Source organism: Microcebus murinus, chromosome 10, assembly GCF_040939455.1.
Source record: "Microcebus murinus isolate Inina chromosome 10, M.murinus_Inina_mat1.0, whole genome shotgun sequence".
NCBI classification, from domain to species: Eukaryota; Metazoa; Chordata; class Mammalia; order Primates; family Cheirogaleidae; genus Microcebus; species Microcebus murinus.
Genome location: NC_134113.1, coordinates 74003948 through 74016543, shown reverse-complemented (window position 1 = coordinate 74016543; position 12596 = coordinate 74003948). Strand labels below are relative to the sequence as shown.

The window sequence follows — 12596 nt, the reverse complement described above, 5'->3', positions numbered from 1 at the left end:
TTTGTCTTTTTCTCATTGATACCATCAGGTTTTTCCCTATGTATTTTGAAGCTTTTTTTCCCCCTCTGCACCCAGGATAGAGCACAGTTGTGTAATCATAGCTCACTGCAATTTTGAACTCCTGGGCTCACGTGATCCTCCTGCCTTAGCCTCCCAAAGTGCTGAGGTTACAGGTGTGAGCCACCACACCTGGCCTGTGTTATTTTTATTAGGGTGTAAATAAGAAATCTTGGGAAAGTTTTGGGGCATTTAAGAACACAGGTTATGGATAAATAAATGATAGACCTCAGGATTATATTAGAGAATAGGGAACATCTGACCCATACGCCAGCTCTAATTAAAGTGACTTAATTTTTAGGCTTTGCAGCCCAGATTAATTGCTCCATCTAGGTGACAGCATGTATTTTAATCAAAATATAGTGCATGTCAGGACAAAGAATCAAAAGAATTATCAAAAATACTAGGTTGGGAGTCCACTTGCTCAAGTCTTCTTGGGTGAGGCTCCAAAAAAAAAAATTAGGTTGAATCATATGGAGTTGTCAACATTTGCCTTTGACCTACAAAAATGGCAGTTCCCCACAAAGCAAGGATGTTTGTTCATTATAGTTTGTCAGGAATAGTGAAAAATTGGGAGTAATCTAAATCTCAAACAAATAGGCCGGGCGCTGTGGCTCACGCCTGTAATCCTAGCTCTTGGGAGGCCGAGGCGGGAGGATTGCTCAAGGTCAGGAGTTCGAAACCAGCCTGAGCAAGAGCGAGACCCCCGTCTCTACTATAAATAGAAAGAAATTAATTGGCCAACTGATATATATATATAAAAAAATTAGCCGGGCATAGTGGCGCATGCCTGTAGTCCCAGCTACTCGGGAGGCTGAGGCAGAAGGATCACTGGAGCCCAGGAGTTTGAGGTTGCTGTGAGCTAGGCTGATGCCATGGCACTCACTCTAGCCTGGACAACAAAGTGAGACTCTGTCTCAAAAAAAAAAAAAAAAAAAAAAATCTCAAACAAATAAATCATGCCACATCCATATGGCAAAATGAAGATCAATGTTTTAGAATATTATTTAATAACTCACTCTCTTTATGTTCTCATGAATACATGATTTAATATCGGTTTCATGATATTACATTCCATTCCATCTGTATACGCTGGCAACTCCCAAATTTATATCTGAAGTCCAGATACTGCTCCCCAAATCCAGACTTATTCAGTTTCCTGTTCACCATCTCCCCTTGGTGAGATCTTATCAATATTTGAAACTCAACATGTCCACAACAGAACTCCTGATTATCTGGAGGAAAACCTTTTGGAAAACCTGTTTTCCCACATGCTTACCTTCACAGTTAATGGCAATTCTAGCTGTATCCTTCCAGCTGTTCAGGCTAAAGTCCTTGGAGTCATTCTTGACTGTTCTTTCACTCGCCCCCTACATTCAATCCACCAGGAAATTCTCTGGCTCTAGCCTCAAAATATACCCAGCACCCAACATTTTTTACTACTTCCATTGCTATCTCTGTGGTCTTCTTTCCCTGAGATGGCAAAAGCCTCTCAAGCTTATTAACTGCAGTCAATCAATATTTTAAAAGGTAGTGATGAACACTGTATACAGTAGTCCCCCCCCTTATTCATGGGGTACCGGGCGCAGTGGCTCACACCTGTAATCCTAGCAGTCTGGGAGGCCGAGGCAGGCGGATTGCTTGAGGTCAGGAGTTTGAAATCAGCCTGAGCAAGAGCGAGACCCCCATCTCTACTAAAAATAGAAAGAAATTAATTGGCCAACTAAAAACATATAGAAAAAATTACCCGGGCACAGTGGCACGTGCCTGTAGTCCCAGCTACTTGGGAGGCTGAGGCAGGAGGATCGCTTGAGCCCAGGAGTTTGAGGTTGCTGTGAGCTAGGCAGACGCCATGGTACTCTAGCTCGGGCGACAGAGTGAGACTCTGTCTCAAAAAAAAAAAAAAAAGACCCCCAATCTGAAACCTCAGATAGTACCAAACCCTATATATATAATACTATATTTTTTCCTATAATACATACCAATAGTAAAGTTCGATTTATAAATTAGGCACAGTAAGATATTAACTACAGCAACTGATAAGACAGAACAATTGTAACAATAGGCCTGCATCACTACTCTCATACTTTGGAGCAATTAAGTAAAACCCCAGCCCTGTGATACCAGGACAGTTGGTGCGATAACCTAGATGGCTACGAAGTGACTAACGAGTGTGCAGTGTCAATAGGCTGGAAAAAGGGTCAGTCCTGTCCTAGGTGGGACGGAGAAGGACAGCATGAGATTTCATTACACAGAGCAGCGTGCAATTTAAAACTTATGAATTATTTCTGGAATTTTCCATTCAGTATTTTCAGACCTTGATTTTCTGTGGGTACCTGCAACTGTGGAAAGTGAAACCGTGGATAAAGTGGAACTACTGTACACCTGGACCAAGTTAAAACAAACATGGCAATGTCTGCTCTGACCTAAACCACGGCCTCATAAAATCTGGAGACATTTGCCTTATCTCCTCATCATCTTCTCCAGGATTTTCCCACTTTTCCCTCCCTTGCTTCCTTCTTGACTGTAAGAACTACACCGTTCTTGGCAGGTATCAATTTATTGCCTCTTAGCTTTGTATCTACTCCGCCCCCCACTCCATTGCCTGCTCAGCGACACTGGAGCTACCCTGTGGTAAGTGTCTCTCCTTTGTCAGCAGAATGCAATGGAGAGGCATTGGACGGGGAGGAGCTTCTCTGCCTGGTTCTGGAATGTTCCTCTCTGCAGGCTCCTGCAGCACGTAGCTCCTGGCTGTCGTTATACTCAGCAGCCAGCCTCAGCCAGCACCCTGGGACAACCTGCAGTGAATTTTACTCGTGTAGCATCTCTGCACGGATGGCTTTCCTGGCAGCCCACCGCGGTGGCTTCCCAGCAAGTTCTGGGGTATGTCACTCCTCATGGATGCCTCCTTGGCACCTGACAGCAGGTTCTCCAAACAAGTCCCACTGGTGCAACATCTCAGTAAACTTCTTTGCCATCCGGCAGGCCGTGGTTGTGCCCTAGTGGTCTGGCTCAACCTGAAGGGGAGCGGCTTTCTCTATGTATGCTATTCTTCTATCCTTCACAATTTTTAAAATTGCTTGGCAACAAATCTGCCATTATCCCAATTTCTTGTTATTGTTTGTGATAATCTCATTTGCCAACTTGGCTGGGCCAGGGTGCCCAGGTATTTGGTTAAACATTATTCTGGATGTTACTATGAAGGTGTTTTTTGGATAAGATTAATATTTATTTTATTTTTTTTGTTTTGAGACAGAGTCTCACCTTGTTGCCCAGGCTAGAGTGAGTGCCGTGGCGTCAGCCTAGCTCACAGCAACCTCAATCTCCTGGGCTCAAGCAATCCTCCTGCCTCAGCCTCCCGAGTAGCTGGGACTACAGACATGCACCACCATGCCCAGCCAATTAATTTTTATTTTTAGTAGAGACAGGTCTGGCTCTTAGCTCAGGCTGATCTCAAACTCCTGACCTTGAGCAATCCGCTTGCCTCAGCCTCCCAGAATGCTAGGATTACAAGCGTGAGCCACTGCACCTGGCCAAGATTAACATTTAAATTGGTGGACTTTCAGGAAAGCAGATTACCCTCTATAACGTGGGTGGGCCTCATCTGATTAGCTAAGGCCCCAATACAGGGGTCCTCAAACTACGGCCCCGAGGGCCACACGCCAGGTGTTTTTGCCACCGCTGCCTGTCCTGCTTAGCAGCCGACTTTGTCCCTGACCCACAGTGCGCATGTGTGGAATGTGCACCGCACTCTCCAACGGCCCTCCAACGGTCTGACGACAGTGAGCTGGCCCCCTGTTTACAAAGTTTGAGGACCCCTGCTTTAATATAACAAAGAGTGACTCCCCACCGCCCAGCAACCTAGCAAGAAGAAATTCTGCCAGCAGACTGCCCTTGGACTCCAACTGCAACTCTTCCCTGCTCTCCAACCTGATGGCCTACCATGCAGATTTTGGACTCCTCAAGCCTCAACTGTGTGTGCCAATTCCTTAAAATAAATTTCTCTTTCTCTTTCTTTCTCTCGTTGGTTCTGTCTCCTCTCATTGGTTCTGTCTCTGGAGAACTCTAATACATAATTCTTTACATTAAACTACCCCTGTTCAAATTGTTGTGTGGCTTCTGTCTCCTGATTGGACCCTGACAAACACATCATTATTCTCCCCCGAACTTCCAATCCATACATGCAACTGCTTACTCAGTATCCCTATTTCGATGTCTAACAGGGGTCTTAGAAGCATTTCAAACTCATATGACCAAAAGCAAGCTCTGGATGCTCCTCCCACAAACTTGTTTCTCTTACACCTTTTCCAATTTCAGTTAAAGGCCACTCCATTTTCAGTGAGACCTTCCCTGGCTAATCCATTCGTAATTGTAATCTATCTCCCTGCAGCCCCAATCATACTTTCAATCCCTCTTCTTTACTCTTAATAATATCTACGTACTATAATAATTATTATTATTATTATTTTTTTTTTTTTACTTTTTTTGAGACAGAGTCTCACTTTGTTGCCCAGGCTAGAGTGAGTGCCGTGGCGTCAGCCTGGCTCACAGCAACCTCAATCTCCGGGCTCAGCGATCCTACTGCCTCAGCCTCCCGAGTAGCTGGGACTACAGGCATGTGCCACCATGCCCGGCTAATTTTTTGTATATATATTTTTAGTTGGTCAATTAATTTATTTCTATTTTTGGTAGAGACGGGGTCTCGCTCAGGCTGATTTCGAACTCCTGACCTTGAGCAATCCACCTCAGCCTCCCAAAGTGCTAGGATTACAGGCGTGAGCCACCACGCCCAGCCTGATGTGCATTTTTAAACTGCTGTATACCCATAACCTAAAGCAATGCTTAACACATAGTAGATAATCAATCCGTGTTCATTTGCTGAATCAATAAATCTTTGCCTTCTATTTTTACTATGGACCTAATCATTTTCAAATTACATACTGATCATAGTTTATGGATTAAAAATATTTTTGCTTCTGTAGCTTGTGTTTTTCTCTTTTAATGGTATAGTTTGATGACCAGAATTTTTTTTTTTCTTTTTAGAGACAGGGTCTTGCTCTGTTGTCCAGGCTAGTGTGTAGTGGTGTGCCACCATAGCTCACCACAGCCTTGAATTCCTGGGCTCACGTGATCCTCCTGCCTCAGTCACCTGAGTAGCTGGCACTATAGGCATGTGCCACCACACTTGGCTAAATTTTTCTTTAGAGAAGGGGTCTTGGCTTTAAATTTTTCTTTAGAGAGGGGGTCTTGCCCTAGCTGCTCTTGAAGTCCTGGCCTCAAGTGATCCTCCCACTTTAGCCTCTCAAGTTGTTGGAATTACAGGTGAGAGTCACCACACCCAGTGAGAAATTCTTAATTTTAAGATAAATTTATCATACTTATCCTTTATAGTTGGTTTTAAGTGTCTTATTTAAGAAAGTTTCCATTCTAGGTATGGTGCCTCAAGAAAAAGTAATTGAAATAAAAAAAAAAATGAAATTTCCAAGTTCATAAATATAGTCCATATTTTTTTTTTGTAAAAAACTTTGCTTTGCCTTTCACATTTAGGGTTTTTTGTTTGTTTGTTGTTTCTCATGGCCTGGAGCCCTGGATGATAGTTGTTGTTCTTTCGTTTGTTTTGTTTTTGAGACAGGCTCTTACTCAGTTGCCCAGGCTAGAGTGCAGTGGTGTCATCACACCTTACTGTAATCTCAAATTCCTGGGTTCAGGTGATCCTCCTGCTTCAGCCTCCTGAGTAGCTGGGATTACAGGTACACACCACCACACCTGTATAATTTGTCTACTTTTTATAGAGATGGGGTCTCACCATGATGCCCAGGCTAGTCTCAAACTGCTGACCTTAACTGATCCTCCTACCCTGGACTCCCAGTGTGCTAGTATTATAGGCATGAGCTGCTGTGCCCAGCCAATATTTAGGTTGTTAAGCCACCAAGAATTGATTTTTCTTTATAGTGTGTGAGGTAGGGTTCAATTTTTTTACCCCTTCTGGATGACCAGTTCCTGAGCAGGTTATATTTTTACTACATAATGGTTTTATTTTTATCTCTTTGCCTTCTGAAGTCTCTTGCTCTGTGAAACACTCAGTACCAAGATTCTACAATAATGAAGCATAAACAAAGTATCAACCCCACAGTTTTATTTGTAAAGAACAAAGCATGAAAAGTCTTATTTAAATGTACTCCAAAACCTGAAAAACCCACGTCAGTTTGTCTGATATGTATGTTAAAGTGCTTCATATCACAATACTTTTTAAACTTTATATTGTGTTCAGATGAGAAAAAAAATCCAGTTCTGATGCATTTTGTTAACAATACAAAGAAAAACAATATAATTTAAATGCAGAAATGCTAACTTTTAAAAATGATACAGAACATACATTTATACATGGTTCAAGTGTAACACAGAGGATTTTTTCTATGTTTCACACCCTCATTTGATTGACAACAGAAACTTCTTACTATACCTCTCTACTGTTAACAAGATTTGGTGTTCAGAATAAAGACTGGATCCACACAAGTACATTCAAGTAATTGGACCAGGCATGATTCCCGCCTACATAACCCAAAGATACCCTGGATCCCTTCAAATGGGGAAAAATCTTAGTTGATGAATTTTTTTCACTGTAGTAGCTTAATGTGATACCTTTCTGAAGCCAATCTTTATCTTGTCCTTGAGAGGACAATCAGCTCTAATAAGATTTTGGAGAATGAAGTTCTCCTTTGTTACTTTTGATCATATTACATTAGCAACCTCTCCAAAAAGCTTGGCATTCAGTTGATTCAAGAGATTTATAAGTGTATTTTAAAAGGAATAAGGGACCTACTAGTTTATTATTCTTTTCTGTCTATTTAAGCTAAATGGTAATGTAATAAATACTTATATAAGAAACAGAGACTTCAAGAGACACAGATGACTTGGAAATAGCATTCACTTTATAAAAGTAGAGAAGGGCTCAAGACTCTCAATCAGTGAAGGTACGTTAATACTGAAATATAAATAGCTAAATTTCAGACTGTCCTCTCAACATAGTGAAAAGGAAAACTAGTTTCTGTAAACATCACAGAAAATACAGTTCCTAAATGAAAAATCTATTGAAAAACCATAATTTTTAGCAGACAGAAGGTATTTCACTATGAAGAGCTACACTCCCAATGCTGTCAAAGAAATATTTCCCTGGGGATCTGATGTCCTCGTCTGTTGCCTCATGTTTCAAAATATTTTAGGGCTGTCAATATATACTACACATAGCTGTTATGTATAGCCTTTTTTCTTTTAAGAAAAATTTCATCAGATGTGCCACACTGGAAATGTTATGTATAGTCTTAACCTTTCTTTGTAACTTAATTTACATACAACAGTGCATTATTGCCAAAAAAGAAAATAAGAGCAATTCAGTATTTCCCCTATTATCATTAATATAGTATGACAGAAGTTCATGAAAATGATTGTTTCTTAAAAAACCATGTTAAAGTAATTAACACAGGGTTTAAAAACGTAGAAAAATGTGTGAAACATTTAAAATAAATTTTAGAGGGAAATCCAAACTTTTCCAAATTCTAGGTTTCCTACATCAAATTCTCATTCCCAATGGGAAGTAGGTGGGAGTATTTATTTCTGTGCTCCCTAGCAGCCTTTTCCCACCGAGAACTCCATTTTACTACTTCACACTGAGTCTCATTTTTAAGGCGCTAATGACTTCTGACCAGGGCACAGATCTCACACGTGATACCAATATGGGTACAATGCCACTGTGTTCACAAAGGGTGAGATTAGGGATTTCAAGACATATGAAAAACACTTGGGGCCAGGCACAGTGGCTCACTAAGCCTATAATCCTACCACTTTGGGAGGTCAAGGGGGGAGGACTGCTGGAGGCTAGGAGTTCAAGACCAGCCTGGGCAACATAGTGAGACCCCATCTCTACAAAAAATAGAAAAATTAGCCAGGTGTGAAGCCATGTGCCTGTAGCCCCAACTATTCCGGAGGCTGAGACAGAAGGATCACAGGAGCCCAGGAGTTTAAGGTTGCTGTGAGCTGTGATGATGCCATTGCCCTCCAGCCCATGAAACAGAAAGAGACCTTGTCTCAAGAAAAAAAAAAAAGTAATATTTTTGGCAATATAATTTTAAAACAATTTTTTCTCAAGCTATTATTAAGCAAAAATACTAAGTATGGTCCCAGGCATTTACTTTTAAGTTATTTGGAGTAAAATAAATTAAAATTTTGATTTTTATTTACTTCCACTTTGAGGTGTGATCCTAAGGCAATATATTAATTTAAAAAATTACCATAGCAGAAAGGATACTTCTATATGATGGTCCTTCCAAAAGTCAGCTTAAAAGGTTACATATGTTTATTCTAAGCATTCTGCTACTGTTGTGTTCACAATATTTTGGTATTGACTCAGAGACAATTATAAGCCACATAACAACTAAGCCTTATTTCTTTATAATAGTACTTCTTACGTGACCTTAAACTCAGCTTAAGCATCCTTTTTAGTCATTAAATTTGGATCCTAAGGAATGTTGCTTCCAAATATTAAATATATTCTGAAAGGCCAAGATTTACCACCATTGGGTATATTCCGAAGAATGGGGTGTAGGCCAATCAGGCAGCTAACAAGGAGGGCCCCAGGTGTTCAGAGCATGGTGGCATCACTGGGGCCTAGCATCTGAGAGGATGTGTCAGTTCTGAGGTGTCCTTTTGTCAATCATTTCACTGTTATAGTCATACTACACAAAGTATGAAGATGATACTGTAGGTATTTTTTTTGCATTACTTTTTAAAGTAATAATTTTATTCACAGGCCTCAAATCCAATTTTGCTCCCAGTTTTTACAACAGATATAATTCCCAATAACTTCAGAGCAATGTGTTAAAATGAATATAAATCCTTTTAAATGAATGTTAATCCTTATTTCCTGCCTGTGTAGATGGATGAATAAAGATCCAACAGTAGAAAGAATGCCTAGGTCAGTCTCACGCAGCCTGGTATAATAAGAAACCCATGAATTCTAGACCCTTTGTTGTCAATGACCAGCTGTGGGGTGAGGGTAAGAATTTGATCTCCCTGATCCTTACATGTTTCCATCTATAAAGTGAGAAGGCTGGACTAGATGGTGCAATTCTAGCATACTAACCTAAGTGATCTCTCTGGTTGCCCATGTCAGAAGCATGCTCTTATGAAAAAGATAACAAGAACGAAGAACGAAATCCTGGGCTGAACCACTCTATAGTAGGGGCCCAGTGTGACACGAGTTCTGGCGATCCACTGTGATAGACTGACAATGTCCCTGGAACAGCCACACCACTGTAGACATACTTTAGCTTTAGGCAAACAAGTCTCTGGTCTACCCAGGTCACCCAGAACCATCTTTTTAAACCATTTCTATGTGTTTCTAAATCCAGCCATCAGCTCCCCTTTTCCTCAAGTAGGAAGTCACATGTTAAAAGGGACTGTTTCTTGGCTGAATACAGTGTTTGATAAAGGGAGTGAGGCACTTGTTTCATTAGTTTCTTCCTCCAAGAAATAAAGGAAACAACACTGTTGGCAAAAGCCCAGGACCCTCAGACTGCACACGGATTCTGGGCTATAGCTTCGCTGCTCAGCCACAACTAAGAAAAAAACCTGGAGCTCTGCTGAGGTGATTTTGCTGCTAACAATGTGCAAATGCCTAATTAGAGTTACAGGACCTACCAGAAGATGAAGACTTAAGGTAACTAGCCTACACTACATTTAACTGAAATTCTTTATAAAATAGCAAACTGGAAAGTTACTCACACCTTTTGGTCTTTCAAAATTGTTGCCTCTTGCTTTGCTTCCATTTTGTCAGGCTGTGCTGCAGTGGCTTTTAACTTCTCTGGGTCAGTTGTTTTACATTATTACCCCTTCTTACAAAGGAACATAAAGCTTGCTCTGAAACACCCAGAAAGGGTTCATTCTTTCTCTTTCCTTCTGTTATTTGCATTATCATGGTCAACAAATACTTTCACAAAAACATTCCAAGCCACCCAGAGCCCTCCTCCTCCTCAGACATTCCTTCCATTTCCTGAGGGGGGATGGGCACGGATGGCGGGGGACGACTGGAACCTCACAAAGACAGGCCTCTTGGTTACCCTGAAGAGGTAAAGGCCACTGCAGACTTTAGATGGCCAAATTAAAAGTACAGAATCAAATTGCTGCTTGCGGTTCTTATGACTATGAGTCTAACATTTTGACATTCACATTTCCCCAAAGTACCTCAAATAACAAAAATAAAAATGCCAAGAATGAAGTTAGTCTAGGCTAATCTTTCCAAAGTGTAAAGAAGTTATAATCCCACAATTTAACACACTTCTCAGGGCTTTGTGTGTTCTCTTTCTAGTTCAGCCAAGCTCCTGGGGTCTAGTATTTAAAATACTTGAATTATATCTTCATTTTGTGCCGACTTAAAAATTTATCCAAAAGACTGGAAAAGTGACTCACAATGCAAATGTATAAAACAGCTTTTAACTTAAAAGATACCAGTGAAGACTACCCATACAGTAGGTAAAGCTGTATACATTCATGATACAAAGGATCAGACACCAGGATGGATGGCCACACATGACAATGCTCTCTGGGTTCCTTTGTGATACCTGGGTGGAAAAAAGGCCCGACTGGGTTGTACTGTATTTACATGTTTACTGGCTTCTTCCTGACTAGCACCACTCTTCTCCCACAACCCCAACATTGTGAAGCTACTTATTTTAAGTCACAGGAATATTCAATCTAAGAAAAGCATCTTATTAGAGTAATATAATTTCTTAAAGAAGATAGCGTATTTACAGACATCTAACACATGAAAATACTCTATTTTATACTAAATTCTGGTTCAAATGAACTACAATACAACATTTTGCCTTGTCTGTAGAGGGAGGATTGTTCAGATTGGGGCATAAGGTGGGCTGCCCCCTCATAGTGACTCTCTACTGTCAGACAAGCCCAAATCGGTTCCCATAGTTGGGGAAGGTTTAGGAGCAAGGTTTGGACTGAGAGTTTCTAGCCAGTTGGATTACACATCCACTCCTTTGATGAGTGAGCCTTCTAAGACTATGGTGAAATCCTGAATGGTCTGCAGAATCCGGATGAGGGAGTTGACGGTCATGCGGTCTCGCAGGAGGGCGCTCTCCTCATACATTCGAGTAATGGCAGGACACTCGGCCAGCAACGGGATCCACTGTGGGAGCAGGCGGTCCCTACAGACCCAAACAGAAACAAGTCCTGAGCACTCTGGCCTCACTTGCAGGGCAGGGCACACAGAGCCGTGTTCAACTGGGAAGGTGTGGGGCTGGGTGGCACAAAATGTGGCTATGCGGTCAGGAGAGAGAAAACCAAAGCCAAGAAGTTGGATATTTACTGGCGAAAAGACAGCAATGAGACAGTGTAAAGCTAAAGAGAAAACCCATTACATTCTAAAAGTATATTACAAAATCTACACACATTAAAGACATTCTCTATTCTGATTTTACTACCTTTAAAAAGAAGCAGAATGTCATTTTCTATGTCTTTTTTCTATAGGACCATTATTCTATGGCAAGGCATGCCAGAGTATACTGACCTTTTAGAAGAAAGACTACATTAAATAGTAGGGATTTGCATTTTTTTTTTTTTTTTACTTATACAACGTAATAAGGTAAGGAACAAAATCAAAGCAGAAAAAATATTAAGTAGGATTGTATAAACCAGAAGAAGGTTTGCAGTGGTCTAATAAATCACAACAGTATAGAGATAAAAGGAGATAAAGATCATGCTCAAAAGGAACTTCAAAAGCACATCTAAAATTGGGCCCCTTTTATTAAGAAGAAATGCAGAACTCAGTTCTGTAAACCAGCTGTTTCAGGATGACAAAATCTCACATCTTCAATGTTTCCTGATCAGACTCTGACATTGGTAATCTATTGCTGCGTACCTAAGACATCTTTATTGCGCATCCCCAACCAGGCCATCCTGAATCTCAGTTTTGGGATCTCAAGGTTTAGGAAAAAACAAATAGTAAATGGATAACTTAAAAAAAAAAACAACTTCTAATGTCTGTGTGTTTCATTTTCTACAATGCTGATAGCTACTTTAAAATTAATGGACTTTATAGCTCCTATGTATCTTTTTTTAAAAACAAAAGGGTAGGAAATAGTCTTAAATAGAAGGTGACATTTATATAGCAAGAATCTATTAATTGTTATTAAATTTAAAGCAATATGGTGCTATATATACACTATACAAGGTCTACATAGTAAATACATGCACGTGCATATGTTGGTGTGTCTAATTATCTACCAACCTTCCTATTACCTATCTATCTACCTTTGGAGCCAGTACAGAGGAATGACTGAGAGCTGGGCTCTGGAGTGGGACTGGATATGACCTTGGGAAAGTTTGCTAAATTACCTTATCTATTTTCTCATCTATAAAATGGGGAAAGCAATTGCTACCCCATGTAGTGGTGGTGGTGAAGTGACGGGAATATTAAATGAGATAATATAGGTAAAATACTTAGAAGACTGCCCAACACATATAAGCAC

At 40.6% G+C, this 12596-nt stretch overlaps 1 protein-coding gene across 2 annotated transcripts in view; it reads right to left on the bottom strand.

The window, feature by feature from the left end:
• Positions 1-6178: 6178 nt before the first annotated feature.
• The window catches only part of DENND5B (DENN domain containing 5B), a 181754-nt gene continuing 175336 nt past the window's right edge, over positions 6179-12596 (bottom strand). For both annotated transcript variants that reach the window (XM_076007508.1, XM_076007509.1), the window contains one exon: positions 6179-11273. In XM_076007508.1, coding sequence (XP_075863623.1) covers positions 11090-11273 — 184 coding nt within the window. In that variant the 3' untranslated portion in view covers positions 6179-11089. The remainder of the gene's footprint in view (positions 11274-12596) is intronic.